This window comes from Ammodytes marinus (assembly GCF_949987685.1).
Source record: "Ammodytes marinus genome assembly, chromosome: 4".
Classification (NCBI taxonomy): domain Eukaryota; kingdom Metazoa; phylum Chordata; class Actinopteri; order Uranoscopiformes; family Ammodytidae; genus Ammodytes; species Ammodytes marinus.
This window is the reverse complement of record NC_137233.1, coordinates 16,266,601-16,291,059: the sequence shown is the minus strand read 5'-3', so window position 1 is coordinate 16,291,059 and position 24,459 is coordinate 16,266,601. Positions and strand designations below refer to the sequence as shown.

The 24,459-nt window shown below is 38.1% G+C and overlaps 1 protein-coding gene across 1 annotated transcript; it reads left to right on the top strand.

Moving 5' to 3' along the window:
- Positions 1-19,075: 19,075 nt before the first annotated feature.
- LOC307248818 (green-sensitive opsin-like) lies at positions 19,076-21,586 on the top strand (the record flags this gene model as incomplete). Its single annotated transcript, XM_080025333.1, has 5 exons — positions 19,076-19,439; positions 19,643-19,811; positions 20,793-20,958; positions 21,109-21,348; positions 21,488-21,586. The coding sequence occupies 5 exons, from the start codon at positions 19,076-19,078 to the stop codon at positions 21,584-21,586; spliced, it is 1,038 nt and encodes a 345-aa protein (XP_079881459.1).
- Positions 21,587-24,459: the final 2,873 nt, after the last annotated feature.

Sequence of the window (24,459 nt, the reverse complement as noted above, 5' to 3'; positions counted from 1 at the left end):
GTTTGAACCATACGGATATTCGAGTACCTGACGAAATTCTCAAAGTTTAGTATGTTGTAATTGGAGAGTTATTCTGAGACAAATTGAGGTCTAGAAGGACTGGACACTAACTTAAACCTTTCTTTTATTTCATTTTACTCCCATATAGATAGTCAACTAGACACAATTCAAAAAAATCTAATTATGTAACACAATGACACACACAATTCAGGTTTCTCTTTGTATGTACCATCCCATCTATATTTTTTTTCAAAAATGACATGCTTTAGCTCACAGAGGAATCAGTTGACATTAAATTGTATTGATTTGTGATTTAAAAGTGGTAATATTGTCCTTTTATACTCTCCCCTAAACATAAAAAGTCTAATTATAAAAAAAACTAGAGAAGAAAAAACAAGATAAAATATTCTTCACCTCCAGTCTCTGGCAAGAGAGACAGCTTGAGTTGTTTGACCTCTCAAGCCAATGTGTGACTGCTATGTGTAATCACTTTACCTCGACGTGAATTGACAAAGACAGGTGTCACCTCTAACATGCGCCCTGACTAGCAGACAGCCTGGTCAACACCTGTGAATTGCGCACAAGGTGTGAATCCAATTTGTGAGGATTGAAGATTAGAATGGGCCAAACCCTTCCGCTTTAACAGCTTGCTAGTGACAATTTTTGGATGCTAAGCAGATGAACACAAGCTGCTTGGTCTGAAAATCCCACTTGTGGGAGTTGGCATACTTATTAAAGCTGGGTGACAGATGGTTTCCTGTTTTTACTTACCATAAATGCCTGTATGATCAGATTTTGTACATCACATCAATTTCTCATCAATTGCCAACAGCTTGAAGGTTTAAAATAATCAAAACTTGTAAATGCTAGTGAGTTAGAACATATTTAAATATAATCACATTTCCTTATATTCCCCACAAAGACAAACCAACTGCAATGGATACTCTCTCAATGGAAGTTAATAAGTGTAGAACTGCTTTTATTACATTCTTTTGACAAATCATTTTACCATCTTCTCGGAATGGAGAATGATGGATTAGCAACAGAAAGCAACAAGAGCAACCAACTATACCAGTATGCACCTCACCTGCTGCAGGCCTAGCTGTCTGTGTGCAGGATTTGAACAGTCCATAGACATTGTGTTTCTCAGCCACTGTGATCAGAACACCATTTGTTTTTCACAATTGCACAATTCAACTGTTATAAACATTTTTGAAGCTCATCGTATATGATCTCCATAGTGCTCAGTATGTACAAATAAACCTATGATGATAACATGCACAGTTTTAAGACTTGCTAGAATCAGTATCTTCTTCCCTTTAGATGCCATTTTTGATCATATACCACTAACCGCTTTTTTGAAAAATACACATAAATTCAATATTCAACTTTTTTATTAAACTTTTATTATTATTAGTATCACCGGCTCACCCATCTGAATGATAGGTGAGAAAATTACATTTGGTGCATTATTACTTTTTGTTTAATGTCAGATTGAATAAAAAAGTTACACTGGGACCGTTAAGTACATTTTGTGTATTTTGACCTTTAAATTGCATTAAAATTATGAAAGATCAATATTTTTTCACAATTTCTTTTTCCATATTTTTCATCAAGGGGTTGTTGTTCAATCTATGTCATGATTTAATTAATCGCAATTAAAAATTAACCCTTTAGATGCCAATTTCGATCATATACCACCAACCGCTTTTTTGAAAGATACACTAAAATTCAATATTCAATTTTTTTTTTTAATTTTGATTATTATTAGTATCACCGGCTCACCCATCTGAACAATAGGTGAGAAAATGGAATTTGGGGCATTATTACTTTTTGAATAATGTCAAATTGAATAAAAAAAGTTAGATTTCTACCATTGACTTACATTATAAGAAAACTTTTTGGCAACCCGCCTTTAAATTAAAGTGAAATTTTTTTTTGCCTCTGATTTCCCATATTACTGCAGAGAACACAATGCAATTGGGTAAAATGAAAGAGAATAGTAAAATTTACCCATTTTATCACCTCTTTTATCATCAAAATATGAATTTTTATGATGAAAACCACTCACTAAAACTACAAAATAACAGCTTTTTTTTAGTGTGTGAGTGTGTGTGTATGTGTCTGTGTGTGTGTGCATGTGTAAGTGCATGTGTGTGTGTGAAAGTGTGCTTGTGTGTGTGTATGAGAGGAGAGAAATTACAAGGGGTACATATTTGCAGCCCTAATATCGTATGACACATGCAAACACACACACCCCCCCACACACATACACACTAGGGCTGTCAAAAAATCGAAATATCGATATATCGCGATACTTAGTTTCCCGATATCAGTATCGATTTTTATATCAAAATATCGATTTTTTTTTAATTAATTTTTTTATGATTTTTTTTTTTTTTATAATTTTTTTTTTTTTTCAAGGCTTTATTGACAGTGCAGATATACATATATGAAATGGGGCAGAGAGGGAATGAAACAACCACGGGTCAGATTCAAACCCATGTCTGCTGTCAGGAACTGAGCCTCTAGGATACTGACTATTGAAGTTAGATCAGTTTTGTTTATAAAAATTCTTAATTAAGATTCACTGTGTCACAAAAGCACACTGATGTGTTTTCATTTTCATTGTGTCCTGTACAGTTAGTACAAGAGTGAATTGGATTTGTTATTTTGATGTTATGGCAGCTGCAGCAGTGTTTGATAATTTGCCATAACCAAAAAAAGGAAGAAAAAGAGTAAAGGAAGTTGTGAATGAAATAGTTTTGACTTAATTTGTCTGTGCAATTATCAATATATTGTGCTGTTATGTTTGACAAGGCAACTTGTTTATGGAATATCGCAATATATCGTGATATATCAAGATACGCAATATATCGTGATATATCGTATCGTGACCAGTGTATCGTGATACGTATCGTATACACCTAATACCTAATACACACACAATCTTATTTTGTCATGGACATGCAGACAATAGTCCATACTATCCATATCAGAACACCTTTGAAATTTTTCTTTAGATTTTTTGTCACAGTGGCTAGTAATCCTGAAGTTTGACAGAAAATATGAAAATTTAAAAAATGTTCTCGTTTGTGTCATTTGGCATGTTTGTTCCTCGGTTTGAGACCATATGAAATGAATAAATCAACTAGAAATTAGTTAAAACCTAAAATGTGATGCCATACCTTCAAAATGAATGGAAAAAATTACATAAATTCTGATTTTATCTTGCCGTTGCCAAGGAATCAAAAATACTGGTTTTATGGCTTTTTATGAGTTTACGAAATGGCATCTTTTGACACAAGGATTTCAGTTTATGTGATTTGAGTTCACACAGACTGACTCCTGGAAAATATTTTTTCACTTCAACCATTCTGACTAAAAGATGTGTTCACTAACTACAACACATCAAAACCATTGTTTTTTTTTTTATTTATTTTTTTATTTTTTTTATTTTTTTTTATTATTATTCTTCCGGACAATTACACATAATACATCATTTTCTCATTGCATATTCATACATATTACTTTGTGTTATCGTCCGAAGGGAAGCAGGAGAAGCCAAAGGCTTATCGGGTCCCGCCCCCACTGCCATAAGATTCAGATACACAGATACACAGCTACTACAGTAAGAAAATTTTTTTTTCTTTTTTTTTAAGAAGATTCATTCTAATACACAGATAATTTTAGGTCTCTATTTTCCTCTCTGCCTGTGACAATGCAGATATGGCCTTGTCCATTTCTTCTCTAGTAGTCTAAACACATCTGCAACAGTATTCAAAACAGTCAGTGTGTCTGCTGACCTCGACTACAGTCCCATAACATGCAGTGTATTTACAAATTCTTCAGTCAGAGAAACTCTTCCAATTTTGAATCGGTTGTTCTGAACACACAGCTGATAATTAACATTTATCTTTCATTTGAATTTCAATCGTCACACATTCCATTAGGTTATCAATAGCAGAGCACATTTTATTTACGATTTCAAACCTTATATTTTGACACAAACCAGTTTAAATCCCTTTAGTTCAAAGTCCATGCTTTTTGCCTTCTTTAATCCTCGTCCCTCCGGAATTGATCCAAATCCTCCTCCGTTTTGATTTGCACAATTTTGGCTTCTTCGGGTGTAGCTCCATTCATTTTGATGAAGATTCTTCCATCTCTCGTCCAAGTTTGTTGGACCTGTCCACATTTTTTTAACCCTCTCGCTTGGTAGGCCAGATAAGCCTTTCTCTTGGTTAAATTTTCACTCATTCCAATTTGTTCACCTTTAAGCTTCTTGCCTTGACTGAGCAGATTTATCTTATGCTTTCTACTCACAAATTTCAGAATGACAGCACGCTTTTTGGCGAATTTTCCCTTCGGGAGAAGAAAACAGGACTCCACGTTCTCTAGATCCAGATTAATGGCTTTGCTTCTCAGAAACATTGCCACTTGTTTTTCCACCGTTACATTCCCTGTATCGCCCTCTTCTTCTCCATTCCCGGCACCTGCATACGACCTTGGTTTAATATCCATTCCAGTTATTATCACATCTCTGTTTTTTGCTTGTTGTTCTTGATCATCAATTTTATCTCCAAGCTCTTTCAAGAGCTGATCTTTCTTCACATTGACGGCTTGAAGTTCCTTCAATTCGATCATCAGTGGCTTCAGACCAGCAGCAACTTTCTCTTTGATTTTTACATCAAAACGCCCAATCAATTCGTCAACAATCCCAGCCAGTTCAGCCTTCCGCAGTGCTCGCTCCGTCTCCCTCTCACTTTTTATTTCTCTCTTCAAATCTGCCAACATTCCTTTCTTCAAGTCTGACAACTGTTTTTTCATTTCTTCCGCAAAAACTTTGTCTTCCTCCATTGCCTTATCAGTGGTTTTTCCTTTTTTGGACATCTCCAGAGATTTTCAGAGATTTTTAATGCTGTGAATCTGAGTTCTCCGCTGCTCTCAAAAAATAGCTCTTCACCCTCAGCAAGCCGGAAGTGAACTCAAGGAAGGATTGTATTGTATTTTTTAATTTTTTTTATTGGTTTGCAGCCATGAATTATACAAGGATGCCAATTTGTTGTAAAGGGTCACCATAGACGTTAGTTTATCAAGTTTACTACAGAGAAATGGGAAATTACAGTCAATTATTTTTCACTTTAATTTTAGGGGGGTGGGGGGGGGGGGGGGGGGTCAAAACATGTCGTTATGATGGAAGTCAATGGTACAAATCGTGTAGTTAACGGTCCCAGTGTAACAAAAACATCTCACCCAGTCAAAATGAAGTAGATATGGATGAAACTCAGAATATCCAAACTTCATTGTAAAACACAAATGTTATGGCTAGGGGACAATCACAGCCAAAAATATCTCAAAAATGCAACCCCAGATACACAAATCTCCACCAATGGGGCATAAGGGTTAACCTATTTAATTAGCTATTTTTATTTTTAGTATTGCTCTATGATTTTATTTAAATTGATGTATTTACTCTGTCTTGTCTTCTCTCTGCTTGAACTGTATTGATTAAACCTTGCCTGTCCCTGGCCGTTCTGCTGAGTCTCTGCCTTTCTCTGATTATCCTGCATTTGCTTTGTCTGTCAAAACACTTTGTAAACTAAAGGTTCTTACATAGATACAGTTATTATTAGAATTATTATTATCATTATGTTCCATTTACCTACATTCATTACAATTTCCACTTATAATGAGGACATTTAGAGAATGTTACTTAAGACAACTAGTCAAAAGTATTTGTAATACAGTTCCAAATCTCAAATTAGTTTTAAAAACATAATTCAAATAAAAACATGGTCAACATTGAATAATAATTTTTTAAACTTTTCCAAATATAATTAATCGAGTATGTAATTATTAATTATCATATCATTCATGACAGTAAAATGAGGCTCACTTCCATGTACTTGAATTTGAATTTAAGACTAATTTAAATAATTTAGTAATAATGCCATTCAAATCTCAATGGTCCCATATTATACACTTTTATGTCAATTTTACATGGTCTAAGAAGTCCCTCAAGCTTTTTTGTTTGTTTTCTGAAAAACAAACAAAGGATGGCCTATTTTTGTGTGTGTCTCTTCAAAAAGAATCCCTGCATTCTAATACCAATACTATCTATTTGGGCAATTCTGACCCATAATCCAGTGCGCACCTGAAGTGACGTCACATCAACGGAGCCTCCATATGAAAACAAATGGGGATGCGACGGATATAAAAGCAAGAGGCAAGATCAAGGTGCAATGTTATGATGAAATAAATGAGTAAAAGTATGTCCAAATTGTATGCCTACTGCAACCTTTTTATCGTCAGATATAATATGTAGAATTCAGAACGCAGGGAATGAGTTGCTTCAGGAAGCAACCCCGCCCTCTGGTCGTGGCCGTCCCCGCAGTCAATGCAGTGCCTGTGTTACCATGGTTGTTTACTTCATGAGAATAACTAAAATGTCTAGTAACACAGGAGCTCAGCCATACTTTGAACAGTTTGACATAAACGATCCTTGTCTACATGAAAGACTATCTTCATACCGATGCAGTGACAGCCACAAGCTAATCGAAATGACATGTTCATAATCCATATGCAGCAAAAGCTGGAGGCTATTGCGAAGCTAGCGGCTAAATGCTAAACATGCTAACAAGCACTCCGAGGCAAATTAATAATACCATTGAAAACATTCCTTTTAGTTTGATTTCCACACGAGTAGCTTCGAATCCTTTGTCTAGTTATTAACACGGCATTATTAGACTGCAGTAGGTAACATAAGTTAGTGGCTTATGAGCAAAAAGCTTATGTGTTGGTTTACAGTGTTGGGAACGTTACTTTAAAAAAGTAATTAGTTATAGTTACTCACTACTTGTTCCAAAAAGTAACTGAGTTAGTAACTGAATTACTTTATAATAGAAGTAACTAGTTACCAGGGAAAGTAACTATTTGCGTAGGCCTACTGTAAAAAAAAAAGTTGCTATAGGCCTATGTCAAAGTTTTTTGATTTTTCTGAGCAGTTTTCACAAGTCAGTTGACATGAGTAGAACATACAGGTAGGCCTACTTGTAGGCTACATAACCTTCAATATTTATTGCACATCAACAGACAGCAAGAGGTTTATCCTGCACTTCAAGTATTTTGTTATCAACAAAAGTAGTAGAGGAAACTGAATGTAGGCCTACCGTGCTGATCTGCTAGGCTATATCACTGGATTCACTTCAGGGGTGTCGGCTAAAACACCACTTAAGGCCAAAAACGTCAGACTATGAAGCATGAGACGATGAGAGGAGGAGTAAGGATTTATCCTATGTTTATTTCCTTCTTTAACATGCACAGTAGGATACAGATCCCAGGAAAAGAACAATAGCAATATTCGGCTCGTGATGACACGCTAAACAGCTGTTGCAACCGGCGAATCGCGGCCGTTTAATAACGTGGATAAATTATAATTTATAGAGATCGGGAAACTCCATGCACTTACTCACAAGGGCGATGCAAACAAACTCAGGGAGAGGCGATTACTGCGGCAACGTGCACACTCGCACAACAGAGAGAGAAAGAAAAAGAAACTTCACTAAACAGGCGCTCCGGCTAACTGTTGTGACAGCGCTAACTGTTATAATGTCCTCCACACTGAATAAAACACACCGGTCTCCTCACTAGCAGGGGTAGTATGCAGGGCCGGATCTAGGCATAGGCATTCTAGGCACGTGCCTAGGGCCCATTTCCACAAGGGGGCCCAGTGAGAAGGGAAAAAAAATATTTATTTTTATTTTTATTTTTTTTAGGTTTTTTTTTTACGGTATGTGTTTGATATTAACATCATATTATGCAAATGTAAGTTATCATACAAAAAAAGGAATACAATTTTTTGGTCTGGATAGTTAATAGCCTATTAATTTAATCAGTTCATCCGAGGTTAACTTATCACTCGGTATTGAGTTTATTTTAAAAAATTGGAAATTGGGCTGCCCTCAGTTGCCCATGCACTGTGTATATTGTAGTCTATAGCCTATTTCAGCCTCATCTGTGGAAAAAAAGATAGCTGGACAACAGAGTTCTTCTGCTTCGTTCCTCTCACTGCATTTAAATGCATTCATAATATTAAAGAGAAATATGTTCCGTAAAAGAAAAAAAAGCACCATCCCAGAGGACACTGAATTATATTTTTTATTTTATTTATATATTATATTTTTTCTATATTAATATTTTTATGGAAAATCCATGTCTTTCTTCGATAGCTTTTATTTCTACTTCATTCGAGCCAGTATCTCCAAATTATTTGTTCACACAAAATTCCTCAGATTTAGCCTCTTAATTTCCCTCTCAAAGTGCACCAAATTCATGCATTTTACTTTAAAAAGGTAAAAAAAATCTCCCGGGGGGGCATACCCCCGGACCCCCCTAGGAGAGGATCTCGGCTGGCTACTATTTTCACTAAGCTGGACATTGGAGGCACTAGGGCAGGGTTTTTCCTGGCTCAGAATGGGCCTTTGGGGGGTCAGTACGCGACCAACTTTTTTTGGGGTCGCGACAGTAAAGGCAAACGGTTTGTGTATTTTAAGAGGGGTGTGGGGTTGGGAGAGGGGAGTTTCTGTCCAGCTCAAGAGCATTTCAGTCAGCCTGTCAATCACTGCGTTACCATGGAGCTCACTGACGCTTATGAAATCACAATAAACAACCTGTAGATATGAAGTCAAAATACTAATAATGACTAGGCCTACCTGTTTAATACTTTAATTGTTTCTAATTGATCTAAACCATGGAAGAAGGTAGGGCTGCTCGATTATGAAAAAATCATAATCATGATTATTTTGAGTAATCACATTGTGTTATCACGATTATTAAAGACAGTTAATCATTGATTTAAGAACATTATGCATTTATTTTACTTTTAACAAGGTTTTTTTCTAAAAACAGCATGACTTTGGACTTTAAACAAAGGCCTAATTGAACTGAAAACAGGGAGAATAGAAATAGGCTAAATAAGTGAAACATATTTTTAATAATTTAATAAAAATATGTCAAAATAAAAATAACCAGTTGTAAATGGTGTTGATAGGGCACGTCTTTTGCTAGCATTGAATGTAAGGGCATGATTTATTTATGTCATGGAGCTGGCTGGATAGGCAGTTGCATTGTAGTGTTGACAGTTGTGGTGGCAGGAGTTAAGGAGCTTTAAACTTCCTGTGTTTTTATTCATTGACTGCTTGGTCATAGACCACTATGACTCGACTTAAAGTGAATAAACAAATTGGTCGGGATGTTTAAAGGTGCAGATCAGGTCGTATATCACTTTTCTTTCTCTCTCTCTGTCTCTCGGTCGCGTATGTCATGTAAAGGCTCATTTATGCTCTACGCTAGATACGCATACGGATACGGACGGAGCCTTCTGTCCGTACTCTGCGTACATTACGTGCGTATTTCTGCACGTATCCTGCAAGCTTGCGGATGCGTACCAAACGGACAGAACGGAGCATTACTACCGAATATCACGGGGGGCGCACATAGATAGTATATAGTTTAATATAAGGGGCGCACAGCCAACAGTTCACTTTCACTTACTGTACATTTGTTTACAAACACAAACGAAAGACATAATACTTTAGAAAAGGTCTTAACTTTTGAGGAGAGGTTTGTGTGAGTTGGTACGAAATTACATACACATGTATATATCTATGAAGTTACACGGCCGGGGAACAGGGACAGACAACTACAACAGAGCAGCATGAGCGGGGATCGCACGGGGAAGAATGTCAGCTAGACGGCAGGCTGACGGCAGCAATAGAGAAGTACCGGAGGTCCGTGCGAGACTAGTTTGTTTGACATGTCGTGATTGATGTCCTCAGACCCCGCTGTCTATAATACAGCCTCTAGTTTAGCCTCTTCCATTGCTACGGTAGTATATCGCTAAAGCTGTTTCTTCCATGGACCTATTATAAAACATGTATTCCAGTCAATTCACTGTTTGACTCTTCTTCTTCCTATTTGAGTAACTTTTTACTCTGAGCGGCGATGCTGCCCACTAATGGTTGATTTGTTAAATGTCGATTCCAACATAAAGGACGCATGGAAGTATGAGGGCAGTGACGGATATAACGTTGTAAACGTACGTCTCTATTTACGCACGGAATTGGAGCATAACTGAGCCTTTACTCACGTGTCCGCGCGTGACAAATCTTGCACATTATTTTAGTTTGTTGTGAGTCTGAAGTGTTTTCAGACAACACAATTAGTTTTACCTTTATTCTCGTCATCTAGAAGTTTTTCAAAACACCCGGCAATGCGCAACATCTCCCTCGTACTCTCTGGACTAGCCGTTAGCGAAACTATCAGGTGAGGGAGGGGCCGAGCGGAGCTCACGGCTGAAAGGGTTTGCTGCATTTATAAGCCTGCATGCCCCGGCGAGCGGAACAATGATAGTTTAATAACGATTATCCCCGACCTGATTTATTTTTTTACAACTGAGATTGCAAGTAATATGACTGGAATGGCGCGGAAATGGAAACACATTAGGAGCCGTTTTAAGTAGATTTTTATTTATTTATCTATATATGTAGGCCTATAAAAAAAAAAAAACACTTTGGCGTTGAGGATTTTCCTTTGGGGGGCGCTAAAATTCCTTTGGCGGGCGCCAAAATTTTTTGAATGCAGGAAAAACCCTGCTAGGGATGAACTGGGTGTGTGAATGACATTTAACAATAGTCAATCATTTGGCCACGATAACATTGGAGAGGGGGGCCCTAATCAAATTCGGCTTAGGGCCACATGAAGGCTTGGGCCGGCTCTGCTCCCCGGTTATAATTTTAGTCGTCAAACCAGAGTTTTTCTGTGCTGCGTCTCAGACCGGCGATGTCTCACTGTGAATTTCGCCGTTACCCACCACAGAGTTCCACGCCAGGTTTCACCAGGTGAATCGCTGCTTCGCTCACGCAAGGCTTTTGTGTTAGATCAGTCTTGCACGAGCGTTTTAACTTTATGCTGAATAAAGCATTGCACTGCACTGTTTTTCAGTTGGAAAAATTGCTCCCACACTGGACTATGCACGCACCTTACAGAAATGCTCCTGCAGTGAGCTCGGACACTCGGTTACGTTTCTCTTTACTCCCGATTACAAACGCGCAACTCTTAAACAAATGAATGAGCATAATACTCTTGTGGTAGTTCAAATGTACATAGTTTTTCACCAAATCGTGAAGTATCCGTTTGGAGGGGGCCCGAAAAAATGCGGTATGCCTAGTGTAATCTTTCTTCTTAATCCGGGCCTGGTAGTATGGAGCCAGGGGTGCTTTCGGATTACACAGTTTATTCAATCAATTCATAGTAACGCACCGCATTTAACGACGGAAAAAGTAATTAGTTAGATTACCCCGTTACTGAAAAAAGAACGGCGTTACCTAACGCCGTTATTTTAAATGCCGTTATTCCCAACACTGTTGGTTTATGCAACACTCAGAATGCCATGCTGTTCTATGGACATCCTGTCGCTTAGAGAGAAAATCAATATGGCGGCCGTCGACCAATAAGAAATAGGGGTGTGCTTATTATAGACTATTGCAGGTGGAAGTTCCTGGTTATTAATGTGGCTTCTCTCGCTATGACGTCACAGCGAGATAAATTCTGAACGTATATTGGGGAGGTTTTCAGAAAGGGGGAGGGTGAGAAAGGAGAGAGTTTTTTTTGTTGATACTTTGTCAGTCTCTAGACACACCGTGGACCCATATTTATGTTAATAAACATTAAAAAAGTGCATTTTGCATAACATGGGACCTTTAAAGTAAATATTTTTGTCGCCACCAGTGTTTGCCAGTGTTTGCACAATTATTGTTTGATTAAAAGATTGAAAGTCCACCAAACAATGTATGTTATGTACATGGCATGTACATTTTTGCTACTGGTGAAATTACAAAATGATTGTATTGTATTGTATTGTATTGTATTGGGAAAAGGTCACAACCGAAGGTAATATACTTAAGGTAAATCAAAGTGGCTCAATCAGTATAGGCTTAAGAAAGTAATTGAATTTTGACTTCCTCATTAAATGACCAGGCTTTTCTTGTCAAAGACTGGCTGCTCCTGTAAAGGGATTACCACAGTTGGAATCCTCAGAGTGGTTATTCAAGTGGTAATAGTATCATGTCCAAGTAATTATTAGACATAACAGGATGCACTTAGTGAAATTGACAGAGCCTGCCAATCTGTTTAAATTGACTTGACATATTGAGATCAATGCCGTAGCCAGGATTTTTTAATACCGAGGACAAAAATGGCGAATATTTGAACTCAAACTACGTACAATAAATCATTTGTGTGGGTGTTGGGAAGGAAATCCACAGGTGGGGTTCGCTAGCCTTCCATCTGCATCCTCTGGAATAGACTTGGGTTCCATAGCCTACACAAAATCGACCTTCTGACTGGTTCACTTGACTTGACCATTCAAATGACTACTGTCCTGTGTCCTCTGTGTTGATTTTCTTTTAATGAGAGGTCTAAATAACTGATACATAATTTATATTTTTTCACAAATGGTGAGGGTTATGTTTATGACAAAAACACAACAACAATTGCCCATCCAACATAACATTAGTAGGATAGTCAGGTTAGCTTTTTCTCCATTAAATCTGGTCTGGACTTTTAGACTTTCCGTTTAATCTGAACCAACATTACAGGTGTTAAACCTTGTTCCAACAAAGTTTAGTACATAAGAGCACTGCTTATCTGTCTGAAATCATGTGCTAATTTTTTCAAATTTAAGAAAAATTCATTTGAAAGGATACTTAGAAGATGTTGGATGTGTGGGGATGGAAAGTGGTAATCCAACCCGTGTTATTTCTTTCCAATGAAGTTCCTCGCTGACAATTGAAAAGTAAGACCCGGTGACTACATGTGTCAGAGATAGCTCATGACTGACTATGTCTTTCTCATTGTCAACAGAGGAGTACGCTGCGACAAAGGAAGCCCTGCATAGGAAAGCGGGGAATTCCAAATTATCGGAGCAATCTGCCTCTACATTAGACTGAACCATGTGGGGAGCTCGTGGTGTACTGGTTAGAGCGTCTCTCCACGAGGCTCAGTCCTCCTGGCAGCAGACCCGTTTAGAATCCGACCCGTGGTATGTTCTCTGCATGTCATTCCTCTCTGCCCAATTCAATCTCTGTCTCTCTGCACTATAAATAAAGCATTGAACATGTAATAATGGAGATTCCTTCTTCTGTGTGTACACACCAATATAGCAATATATTGTTGTAATATTTTTTAAATGGTATATCTGATTCGTGTCGAAATACGCTTTAGTAGAGTTGGTGTGGAACTTCTAAATAAATTATCCAATTTCCCTTACCTGGCAATGCTTCTGACAAACCAGGCTTGGTACAGTTAAAGTACCAGTGCTAGTGTCTATGAATACAAAGCTTGTTTAAAAAAGGCCGATATTGCTCTATCAATGATGAGCAACAGATAAGTAATTTCAATTATAATAACCTGGATATCATTTTATGAATTATGTCTTTCTTTTAGATCATATCGTTAATGAGAGTAAATTGAGGCTCACTTCCATTCACTTGAAATTGAATTTAAAGTTATGCTCTGTAAGATTACCATCCAGTTTATTGTCTGTTAAATTCCTATCTCTCAAATAGTGAGTTAAAACAATGGTGATTGAGCATATGACCCACTGATGTAAAATCTTGTATTTGCTGCTTTGCCCAGTAATACTATCAGAGTAGCTATGTCGTATTTCCTGCGCTGCAGTGGTGCGTTCAATTGTATTCTGGACATGGGAGCTTCAGATACAGTACTGAGTTCCGACCTGTGTGCATTCCAGTACATCTGTTAGTTTTTTTTATTTCGTCTATATCTTCCACGTTCCACGTTTATTCTATCACCACTCACTCGGCTGTCCGCTGCTAAAAGTGTAGTTAGTGGTCATATTATTTTTATGAAAGAAACAACAGATCATAAATTATAAATATAGAAAGAAGGGCAGTGTATGTTTGGAAATAAGCGTGCTAAACTATAGTTTTGGGGGAAAAGTTAGGGAATTGCTACAGATTGTGGGATGTGTAATTCCTTCACTCCCAGCAAAAAAGATGTACATCGTCGTGTACCTTTGCCTTTTTCTATGTTTTTCAATGTTTTTAGCGCCGAATAAACTGTTATAATTAAGAGTTAAGCTGGTTGTCTTGGTTCTGTGGTTAAAACAATTGATACAATGAATTGTTAAAATGTCAATGGAGGTTTTGAATGGGGAAATGTATGGAAAATTCTGGAACCGGAGCCGCTAAAAAAGAACAGTATATTGTATATATATATACACTATATATATATATATTATTATTTTTTAAATATTTTTGATAGCCATTATTACTAGTATTTTAATTGAAAAACTATTTTAGTATTAACATATCATTATTGATTACATCTACAGTAATTGATACTATTCACTGCTTAAAGGGGCACTGTGTAATATAACATCATCAAGAAAGTTCTAGAATGCAATGCTCCCTGGGTAAACCCTCCCCTTTTGAATAATAACAGAAGCTACAATGGCCTTCAAGTACAATAACAATTCTAAATTCTAAACAATGCACCTGATGACATTCCAAAAACAAGGATTCCTCCATAAGACCTACCCTCTCCATGTAGAAAATGCATAGATAGTAAATAATATGGATGTAGCATCTGGGCTGACCTCAGTTATTCACACGGCATCCAATAATCCTGGTTTGTGCGCGTCGCCATCTTGTGAGATTTTTACTCCGCCTCACTCCTCTTGCCGAAAAGGGGAATCGATGTCACGTCGGGGGGAGGGAGATAGCTGACGTATACCTCCGAGGCAAAGTGAGGGACAACGGGCGGAGAGCTGTCACTCAAGAGATCGCGCTAATACATTTTAACCTCCAAAAGAATAAAAACTAGCGTGGGCCAAAAAAATTCACGCCCCTCAGTGTTGTCATGGAGATATGACCTAAACATACAGACTAAAATGGTTTTGTGGCCCAGGCTGTAAATAGGTTTAATAAGACTTTGAAAACGGCCTATCTAACAAGTGAGTCAAAGAAAAACTGCTCGTCTTGGCGCCACCCCCAGTGGCACTTTCTGGTTACTACAGTTGTAGGTCACTTCCTTATTGGATGCCGGTAAAAATCGCTGAGGTTGGGGCTTGAGAAAATGTAATATTAATATTTGTAATTCTCCGCTCAGGAGGAAAATTCAGATTATTGGCAGAGGTGATTTTACACCAATGAGGACATATTTATGAATGAGGATATTGATTTTAGCTAATAAATTACTTAAAATGTTACACAGTGCCCCTTTAAATAATCGAAATTAATCGTGTACCACAGCTTGTCTATATATCGTCTATATTGGGTACCACAACACCCGTGTTTGGTTTCCCTTGTCGTTGTTTTATGTTATCGTTATTTGTGTGCACATACTTCTTCTGTCTTGCAAATTATCACCAATAAAACAATGTAAAATGTAATTAAAAAAAAGATACAGCTTTTTAGATTTGTATCAGTTCCTTTTCTTCCTATAAAAGCACACCTGTACTGCAAGTTATCTGATTACTCAAATATTAAGTTATGATGAACTGATACACTTTACAACACATCCTGATTTTTTTTATATAGAGGTGGTGTCAGTGTTATTGAAAAGTTTTGTTCTAGCATGACACCCTTCTGTATTCACAAATTTCAATCAGTGTTGTTGTCGGCAGTTAATTTAGCCCACAATTATTGCATCAATATTTGATGAAATGTCCCCTAAACATGGTATGTTATGTACACATGTAAATTTCTGCTACTGGAGACATTTTAATTGTACCATGATTGTATTTACAAATAGGCCACTAGTGGCTACAAATGTCCCTGTGAAAAATGGCCCAATCAAAGGTAATAGACTTAGGTCAAACAAAGTGGTTCAATCAGTATAGTTTTAACCAACTAATTTAATTTAGGCATCTTCACTAACTGACTTGGCTTTACTTAACAAAGACTGGCCGCTCTCATTTAGGGATTACCGCAGTTGGAACGAGCGCTGTTCATGTCAAGACACAACGGCTTAATCCTGCAAGTAATGCTCAGAGTGGTTCAATCAGTACTATATAGTTTTAACCGATAACTAATTTCATGTTGACATCTTCACTAACTGACTTGGCTTTGTTTACTTAACAAAGACTGGCCACTCTCGTTAAAGGGACACTGTGTAATATGACATCATCTAGAAAGTTCTAGAATGCAACACTCCCTGGGTAACCCCAACCCTTTTGAATAATAACAGAAGCTACAGTGGCCTTCAAGGACAAGAACAATTCTAAATTTTAAACAATGCACCTGATGACATTCCAAAAACATGGATTCCTCCATACGACTTGCCTGCTCAATGTACAAAATGTAATATTAATATTTGTAATTCTCCGCTCAGGAGGATAATTCAGATTATTGGCAGAGGTGATTTTACACCAATGAGGACATATTTATGAATGAGGATATTGATTTTAGCTAATAACTTACTTAAAATGTTACACAGTGTCCCTTTAAGGGATTACCACAGTTGGAACGAGCGTTGTTCATGTCAAGACACAACGGCTTAATCCTGCAAGTAATGCTCAGAGTGGGAAGCGACAGAATGTATTGAATGTACAGTATGTCCAACAGAAAAACCTGACAACTGTTGTGATTATAAAAAGGGGCTCGGGTGACAAGAAGGGTCAACTCTAGGGTTGTATTAAGGTTTTCTTCAAGGCTCAACAGAGAGGTGCATGACAACCAAACAGTCCATCTGAGGTCAGCAGACAGTCAGGTGGGAGGGGATGAGGGTCCATTTAGGAGGACATTTTAAAATTCACATTTTTTATAATACTGAGATCATTGAGGTTGATCCAAATGTGCTTCTCTACTCAATATTAGTCTGAGTAGATGCTACTGGGATGCAGCTAGTTCACACAACACATTTTCAAATAGGCAAATGTGCTGGCAAAGTTGGTGCCACACTAAAATTCAAGCCTGGCTCAATGAATTGTAGAATAGGAACAATTCCTGGTAGTGGCACCTGGAATGGTCCCAGAAGTGTCTGCAAGACATGGATTGGGATTTCAACAGAGCGGCACAAGTTTTTACTCAGTTAAAGATGAAAGAGTGAAGCCGGAGTAAGCTGAATTAAGTGGCAACAAAAGCAGTAGTGCAAAAGGAAGCGGGGCATTCCAAATTATGATTATGCTCTGCATTAGACTGAACCATGGGAAGATCACAATATTGAGGGACCTTGCCTTGGTGAATTGCCCTGGTGAATCATGTTACAAGTGATCCATTGACGATGGCTTTTGCGCAGACGCTCAACTCAGAGTGAACATGGTCAGAGTTGACCAACCCAACCACCCTGATCTGGTGTTATGAAAACGATAACTCAGAGTTGCTCATCTGGTTGGTCAACAGGCTCCAGGTTAGGTAAAGTTAATAAATGAAAAGTAAATATATTCCAACCTGAGCCACGCAGAGACCCTCTCAACATGGCTTCTGGTTCCACAGGACCAAAACCCCTCACTTTGTACCTACAGGTCTGGCAAAAGGGATAACTTTGCTTGACCATTTAAGAAATTCAGTAGTACGCTAACTGCCCTTTTCCGCACTATATAAACAGGACCAAGAATGATACAATCGACAAAAAATTTATATTTGGAAGACTGTGGAGAGAGTGGGGAGAACAGCAGATAAAGATAATTGGGGATTTACTGCCTTCTATTTTAGAACATTGCACACGCTGTCTGACCAGTGCATAACAGCGAGATACTTCAACAGCTTCTTCCACTAAGACTCCTGAACTCAAAATAACCCATGAACCATAACACCTCACTGAATCCCCTTGTTGTGACCTGATTATGTTAAAAAACAATATATGATGCTATGAACTCCTTTTAGTGCAATTGTGACTTTCGCAATTTTTTATTAGCATTTTTGTAGTATTGTTTTTATTTTTCTCCACTTAAAAATAAATAACAGACCGTTACAGGACTTGTCTGGCTGCAGCACAGCTTTACCGCACACTAACCTGCTCTCTCAAATCCTATTAGGATTGTCGTTAATGAGGACTTTGGTCTGTGTTAGCAAACCAATTAAATTATTGTCACACTAAAGGAGTACTAGAGAACAGCATTTCAGCCCAGTTCAGACCAAAGATTCGCCTCACAACAAGATGCAACTGCTCGTAACGATGCAACTGCTCGTAACAAAACCGTCCAGTTGCAAGTCGTTGTGAGGTGAATCTTTGGTCTGAACTGGGCTTAAAGGGCAAAACATCTCTACGATCTAAACACACTTGGGAGAATCCTTTAGAATATTCACAGTAATACTTGGTAGTATTCATGGATGTTTAGTTTTTCATGCCATCAAAGCCCTTTGAATTTAATTAATTCAGTCACTGATAATTATTAGTCAAATATAGTAGGCTTTCCCGGTATTACTGCAGGTTACAGGCGACCTGAAAAAACCTTTATATACCTTATATACCGTACAGTGAGATCTGACGCAGGGTACATCATTTTGCAAAGCACCAGTTTTCTATCTTACAGCGACCCGGACCAGGTAGCTGTTCAAATAAAGAAAACAGCAAAAACTCTCCCAACAATTAAAGAGAATGTGCTTCGTTATCAGTCACGTTGGCCTCAGGAGTTTGTTGGATAATTGCGACCTGGAGATTTCATAGCTTTTGGACGTAGAAACAGTGGTGGGCCGTCCAAATTAGATCCATTTTTGTCTGAATGTGTCTGAATTCAATAAAAAATATATTTTGTATTTGGCTTTGTTGGCTCTATAGGCACCTGACTTGTGAGTGTTTGGAGTGGGGGGGGGGGGGTTTGTTGTTTGTTACTGAAGGCCCTGACTGAAACCCCACGGCACACTACTGCTTATAAAGGATTATCCGGTGTTTAGATAAATTTATCTAATAAAGCACAGGACCTCTTCCTAATCTCCCTGTAATCTCCTTCTAGAGAAGTATAAAGCTACCACCTAGACCTCTGATGAGCTACACCTGAATTCAACACTGCATTGGGCAAACAGCACACTGTTGGTCCTCTCACTCAAAGAAGATGGAGAACGGCACAGAGGGCAAGAACTTCTACATCCCCATTAACAACAGGACCGGGCTTGTGAGGAGTCCTTTTGAATACCCACAGTACTACCTGGCAGACCCAATCTTGTTCAAACTAACGGCTGTTTACATGTTCTTCCTGATCTGCCTTGGCCTCCCCATCAACGGTCTTACTCTGCTGGTCACAGCTCAGAACAAGAAGCTTCGGCAGCCTCTTAACTTCATCCTGGTCAACCTGGCCGTGGCTGGACTGATCATGGTCTGCTTTGGGTTCACCATCACCTTCGTAACGGCTCTTAATGGTTACTTCGTTTTTGGGCCTTTAGGTTGTACCCTTGAGGGATTCATGGCTACTCTGGGAGGTAAGATATATGAACTTTTGTAAATTTGATACTGCATACTGTTGCTTTTCTCAAGAAAAAAAATATTTCGTATCAAAACAGCACCATCTGAAACATCTACTGCAAGGCTATCTGATACATGTAATGATTCAAAAATAAATGCAATTACAAATACAACAAGATGTTTTAGTTTCTTTCCTCTCAATTTATATTCAATAAAACAGGTCAAGTTGCTCTCTGGTCACTGGTCGTCCTGGCTGTTGAGAGATACATTGTTGTCTGCAAACCCATGGGAACCTTCAGATTTGGTGGCAAACATGCAGGAGCTGGAGTTGGTTTCACCTGGATCATGGCTTTAGCTTGTGCTTGTCCTCCACTGGTTGGCTGGTCTAGGTAATTCAAATATCAACACCTTTGCCGACAGTACCACATAAACTAAACATTAAAGAATAGCTTTAGTTTAGCTTAGATTTTTTTAAAGTGTGTCTCAAAACAACACTCACATGCCCACATGTACGATGACTTTGTCTCTGTAGTGATGTCTTGGGTTGCTCTAACCTGTAAGCCTGGGTGGGAGGAAGAATTACAGCAAACAAAAACTGTAGCGATGTAGATTAAGGTATGCAAGAAACACTTTACTTCGACAGTGTCTGAGTTGGCATTACGTCACAAACACATAAAATATAAAAATGTATAGACTATAACTTCTTCAGAGACAAATGCCAGAATATAAAATATCTCTAATTATAACATCTAATTGAATGTCACCAATATAGTAATTGAGGGCCTGCTACATACACTGGAGAAAAAACATGAATGTAGCATTGACGACCACACCCTCTGGTTTTCTGAAGGGACAGCTTTCAGTGTGTCTGTGTATCTGATTGAGTGGGATGAGCAGAAAGGTCAAGCACCACAGCTTATTATTAAATACAAAGATAACAACCCCCATGGTTGGAAACTTGGATGTGTTTGCAGCCAGCACAAACTGGCCACTTGTTGCCCTGTGCAGTCTTAGGCAAGTTTGGCATTGGCAATTATTTAGTTTTTTTTATCAATGGCAATGTATTATGTTTCATAAATTGATCTTATGTTTTGTATGTGAAATATTAATTTGAAAGGTTATCAGTAACTATTGGTATAAAAATAAGATGCAAAAACACAATACACCGCTTATTGCAGCCATCGAGTAAACTCCTGTTTGAGAATTAGAATTTGTGCTGATTAAAAAAGGATACGGTAAAGGCCAGAAAAGATAGAGCCCATGTAGTGGTGTATTTTTGCACCCAACAAATCTTTTGTTGGGTGCAAAAGGCTGATTCATTGTACACTAAATATTGATCACCTCTGCTGTCCCGCTATATTCTCACACAGGTACATCCCTGAGGGTCTGCAGTGCTCATGTGGACCTGACTACTACACTCTGTCTCCAGGCTACAACAACGAATCATACGTCATGTACATGTTCATCTGCCACTTCACTGTCCCAGTCGGCACCATTTTCTTCACTTATGGGAGCCTTGTGTTGACAGTCAAAGCTGTGAGTCTTAGTTTCTTACCTTTACTATAAACAATACCTTAGTCTGTGTGTGAGGCATTCTCAGTTGTCCCTCCCTCTCTGCCTTGCCCACACATTGTGTTGATATCGGCATGTTGTCTTATTAATCATCTTTTATTCAACATATAACAGGCAGCAGCCCAGCAGCAGGAGTCAGAATCCACTCAGAAAGCTGAGAGGGAGGTTACACGCATGTGCATCCTGATGGTGGTTGGCTTCCTTGTGGCCTGGACACCATACGCTAGCTTTGCTGCATGGATCTTCTTCAACAAGGGAGCTGCGTTCTCAGCTACAGCCATGGCTATCCCTGCCTTCTTCTCAAAGAGCTCGGCAATTTTCAATCCTGTCATCTATGTATTGATGAACAAACAGGTCAGTTCATTATTATGCTGCATCACTCTAAACAGCAGAAACTATAGTTTTTCAGTTTGTAATAGGCCAACAACTAAACTTACTGACAAATGTACAACTTGGTTTGATATCTTACCTCAGTATGTTTACTCTTTTTCAGTTCCGTAACTGCATGCTCACAACTGTGGGAATGGGCGGTATGGTTGATGATGAGACCTCTGTATCTACCTCTAAGACAGAAGTCTCTTCTGTCTCTTGAAAATAATAACTTTACAACTCCGGACATCCTCCTACCTGATATCTTCCTGATTCTGAACGGCTATTTTGAAATGGAAATAAGCTGCTGATCTTCTTCTGTAACAAATTGACTCTCATCCAGAAATACATATTTTGTGTATCTGCAATCAAAACTGGATGCTACAACATGTTGAACCGAAACTCAAAGAGAAGCAAGCAAAACATCATTGAAACACAGCTTGAAGCTGTTTCTTGTATTCATGGTGATTGTCATTTTTGGATGTGGGAGTGCATGGGTGAGAGTCAGCTTTGTATATTTATGACATGGAGAGGTGACCATATTTGTTGGCCTCCGTCATAATAACCTGTATATATTTTATAAACTAAGAAAGAGTAGAAAAAGTTATTAACCCTCTGGTCTGGGGTCTAGAGGTATTTTCTCGGATTTTACATACTACTATTAACACCTATTTTAAATTTGTTGTCTGAGGTCTACCTATGTCCTGGACCACTGTGTAAATAAATAATTATCTTAAATGCTGAAAAAATGAATTGCGATTATTGCAAAAAAAAAAAAAACACAGTAGGGAAGTGCACAAAACATGACTAATATGAAATTTGGTCCAGACGCTTTTTGGTAGAAATGTCTTTAACTCTACTCTATACTGAATGAAGACTCTGTACCACATTTAATGATTCATGGGATGTATACTAATAAAAAAAGAAGTGTTGATTGAGGTGACCTTGATGCAACTTATTACTTGTGCATATCTTGTGACATTTGTATATCTTTTTGTCATAGGTAAAAGTAGGATATTTTTAATGAAACAGAATAGAGTATGAATGCTCATCAGGTTGAAAGCGGACCATAGTAGGGGGAAGGGGGCTACCTGGTTCCCCCGTGCAGCTGTTCTAGGGGGGAGGATTATATGGCCATAGGAAGTAGTAGGGGGAAGGACCTTATATGGCCATACAGTAGGAAGGAGTAGAGGGAGGGGGGTACCGGGGTTCCCCGCACAGCTGTGCCTTTTTCACTCCTCCCTCTCACAAGTCTCATTGGTTCTCAGTTCACTATATAACAGCTCATTTGGAGCAGAAGAGCTCTTTTTTGCAGGCACTACTATATACTCTATAGTTTGTCACGCTCTGTTCCAGCACACTCTATCTGTCCCTCCAACCATGGAGGCAGAAGAAAAACTTAGAAAAACTTTGTGAGTCCAAAACACTCTGAAAGATGTTGGACTTCGAAGTACTTAGAGGCAGAGTCTTTTAAAACACTTCTTTAAAACTCTTGACACACAGATGACTTGGTAAGATTCTAAAACTTTAGATGGGGAATTATTAGACCAGGGGTCTTATAGAATGGTGATTGGAATTAACGGAGATTGGGTTGAGACAAGATCTCCCATTTACTGACTGGTGTCGTTAACAATCTTCCTTAAGTCCTTACCATTTTTACAGACTCAGTGGGATGTTAGATAGGGATAGGCACAAGTTTAAAATCGGAGAGCATGCAATAACTCTGATCTTGTGCTTTGGCAAATTGTGAAAAATACCAAGAAAAACATCTATTAGGGGAAATGAACAAAGACTCCATTTGATGAGTTTATAGGCATATAAACCTCTTATTTTCCTTTCTTGTCCATTTTATGTAATATTTCTATACTCTCTTGTATTTTGTAAATAAAATTCCTTAAATGTTGTAAAGCCTCAGTTTGAATTAGTTTATAGCTGGAACAGAGGGACTTTAGGTAGCCTATAGGTTTTTCCCTCAAAGAGATCGTTTCCCCCCCGGGGAGGTAAGTACAATTCTAACTCCACACTACGGCACATTACTGATTTAAAACACACACACAACCTCATAAAACTAACCTCTCTGTAAGGAGAGAACATACTCTAATTCCTTCCCGGATTTAACGCAGGCGTTTTAAATCTTGAAATAGTATATGTTCTGTTTTTAGGAAGCGGGGTTAAGGAGCATAGGCTGCATAAAACTGAAATAAATAACTTGTGATGGATATCTTCTGCCTAAAAGTGGTGAATGATTATCTGAATCAAATATAAAGTGTTACATTTCATACCTAGCAGGATTCATAAAATAGATGAATAGATTTAGCTGAAGTAAAACGCTGAACACGGTGGGTTTAAGTAGAACAATTTTTATCTTTAAAGAAGAATCCCTGGTAGTCTAGTGGTTAAGATTCGGCGCACTCACTCACCGCGGAGGCGCGCCGGCAAGACGTGGATAGTTGGCACAGCCTGACAGCCAATGAAATTGCAGCACTGTCCCCAGCTGACTTACGGGCCAAATCACTCAAAGTTTCCAGGTTCGAATCCCAGTTCAGACAAAAGATGAAGTTTAAAACTTCAGAATAATTAACTTAAATTCATTGTATGGACATAAAACACTAAACCAAAACTACACTGGACATTTAAATGCAGAATTATCAACCAGTAAAATTAAAAACCTTTGATTCTATGTGTAACATGTTTAAAATGCAACTATTTTTTCAAACCCAATATATTTAATGATCAATAGACATTATTTACTTGACACAGACATAAATGGATCAAATGAGTTGTTTATTAAAACATCTTCACAACATGACAGCTGGATTTCAACAAACAAAGAGTCACACAACAACAATGCTATAAATCAACTCTATCAAATCCTTTCACACATTATATGAAATACTCGCTGATACATTATTAAGGGGCTATAAAATAAAGAATCCACATCAGGTTGAAATAAAGGAGACTAATTACATTAAAAAAGACTATTTTCAAATATAAGATCTTCTGTGTAAAGATTTAGCTTGTCCCAATACATGTCAGATGCAGCATGCCGAAAAATACCCAGATGTCCTACTACAACCTGTAGCAATTTTCAGTGTG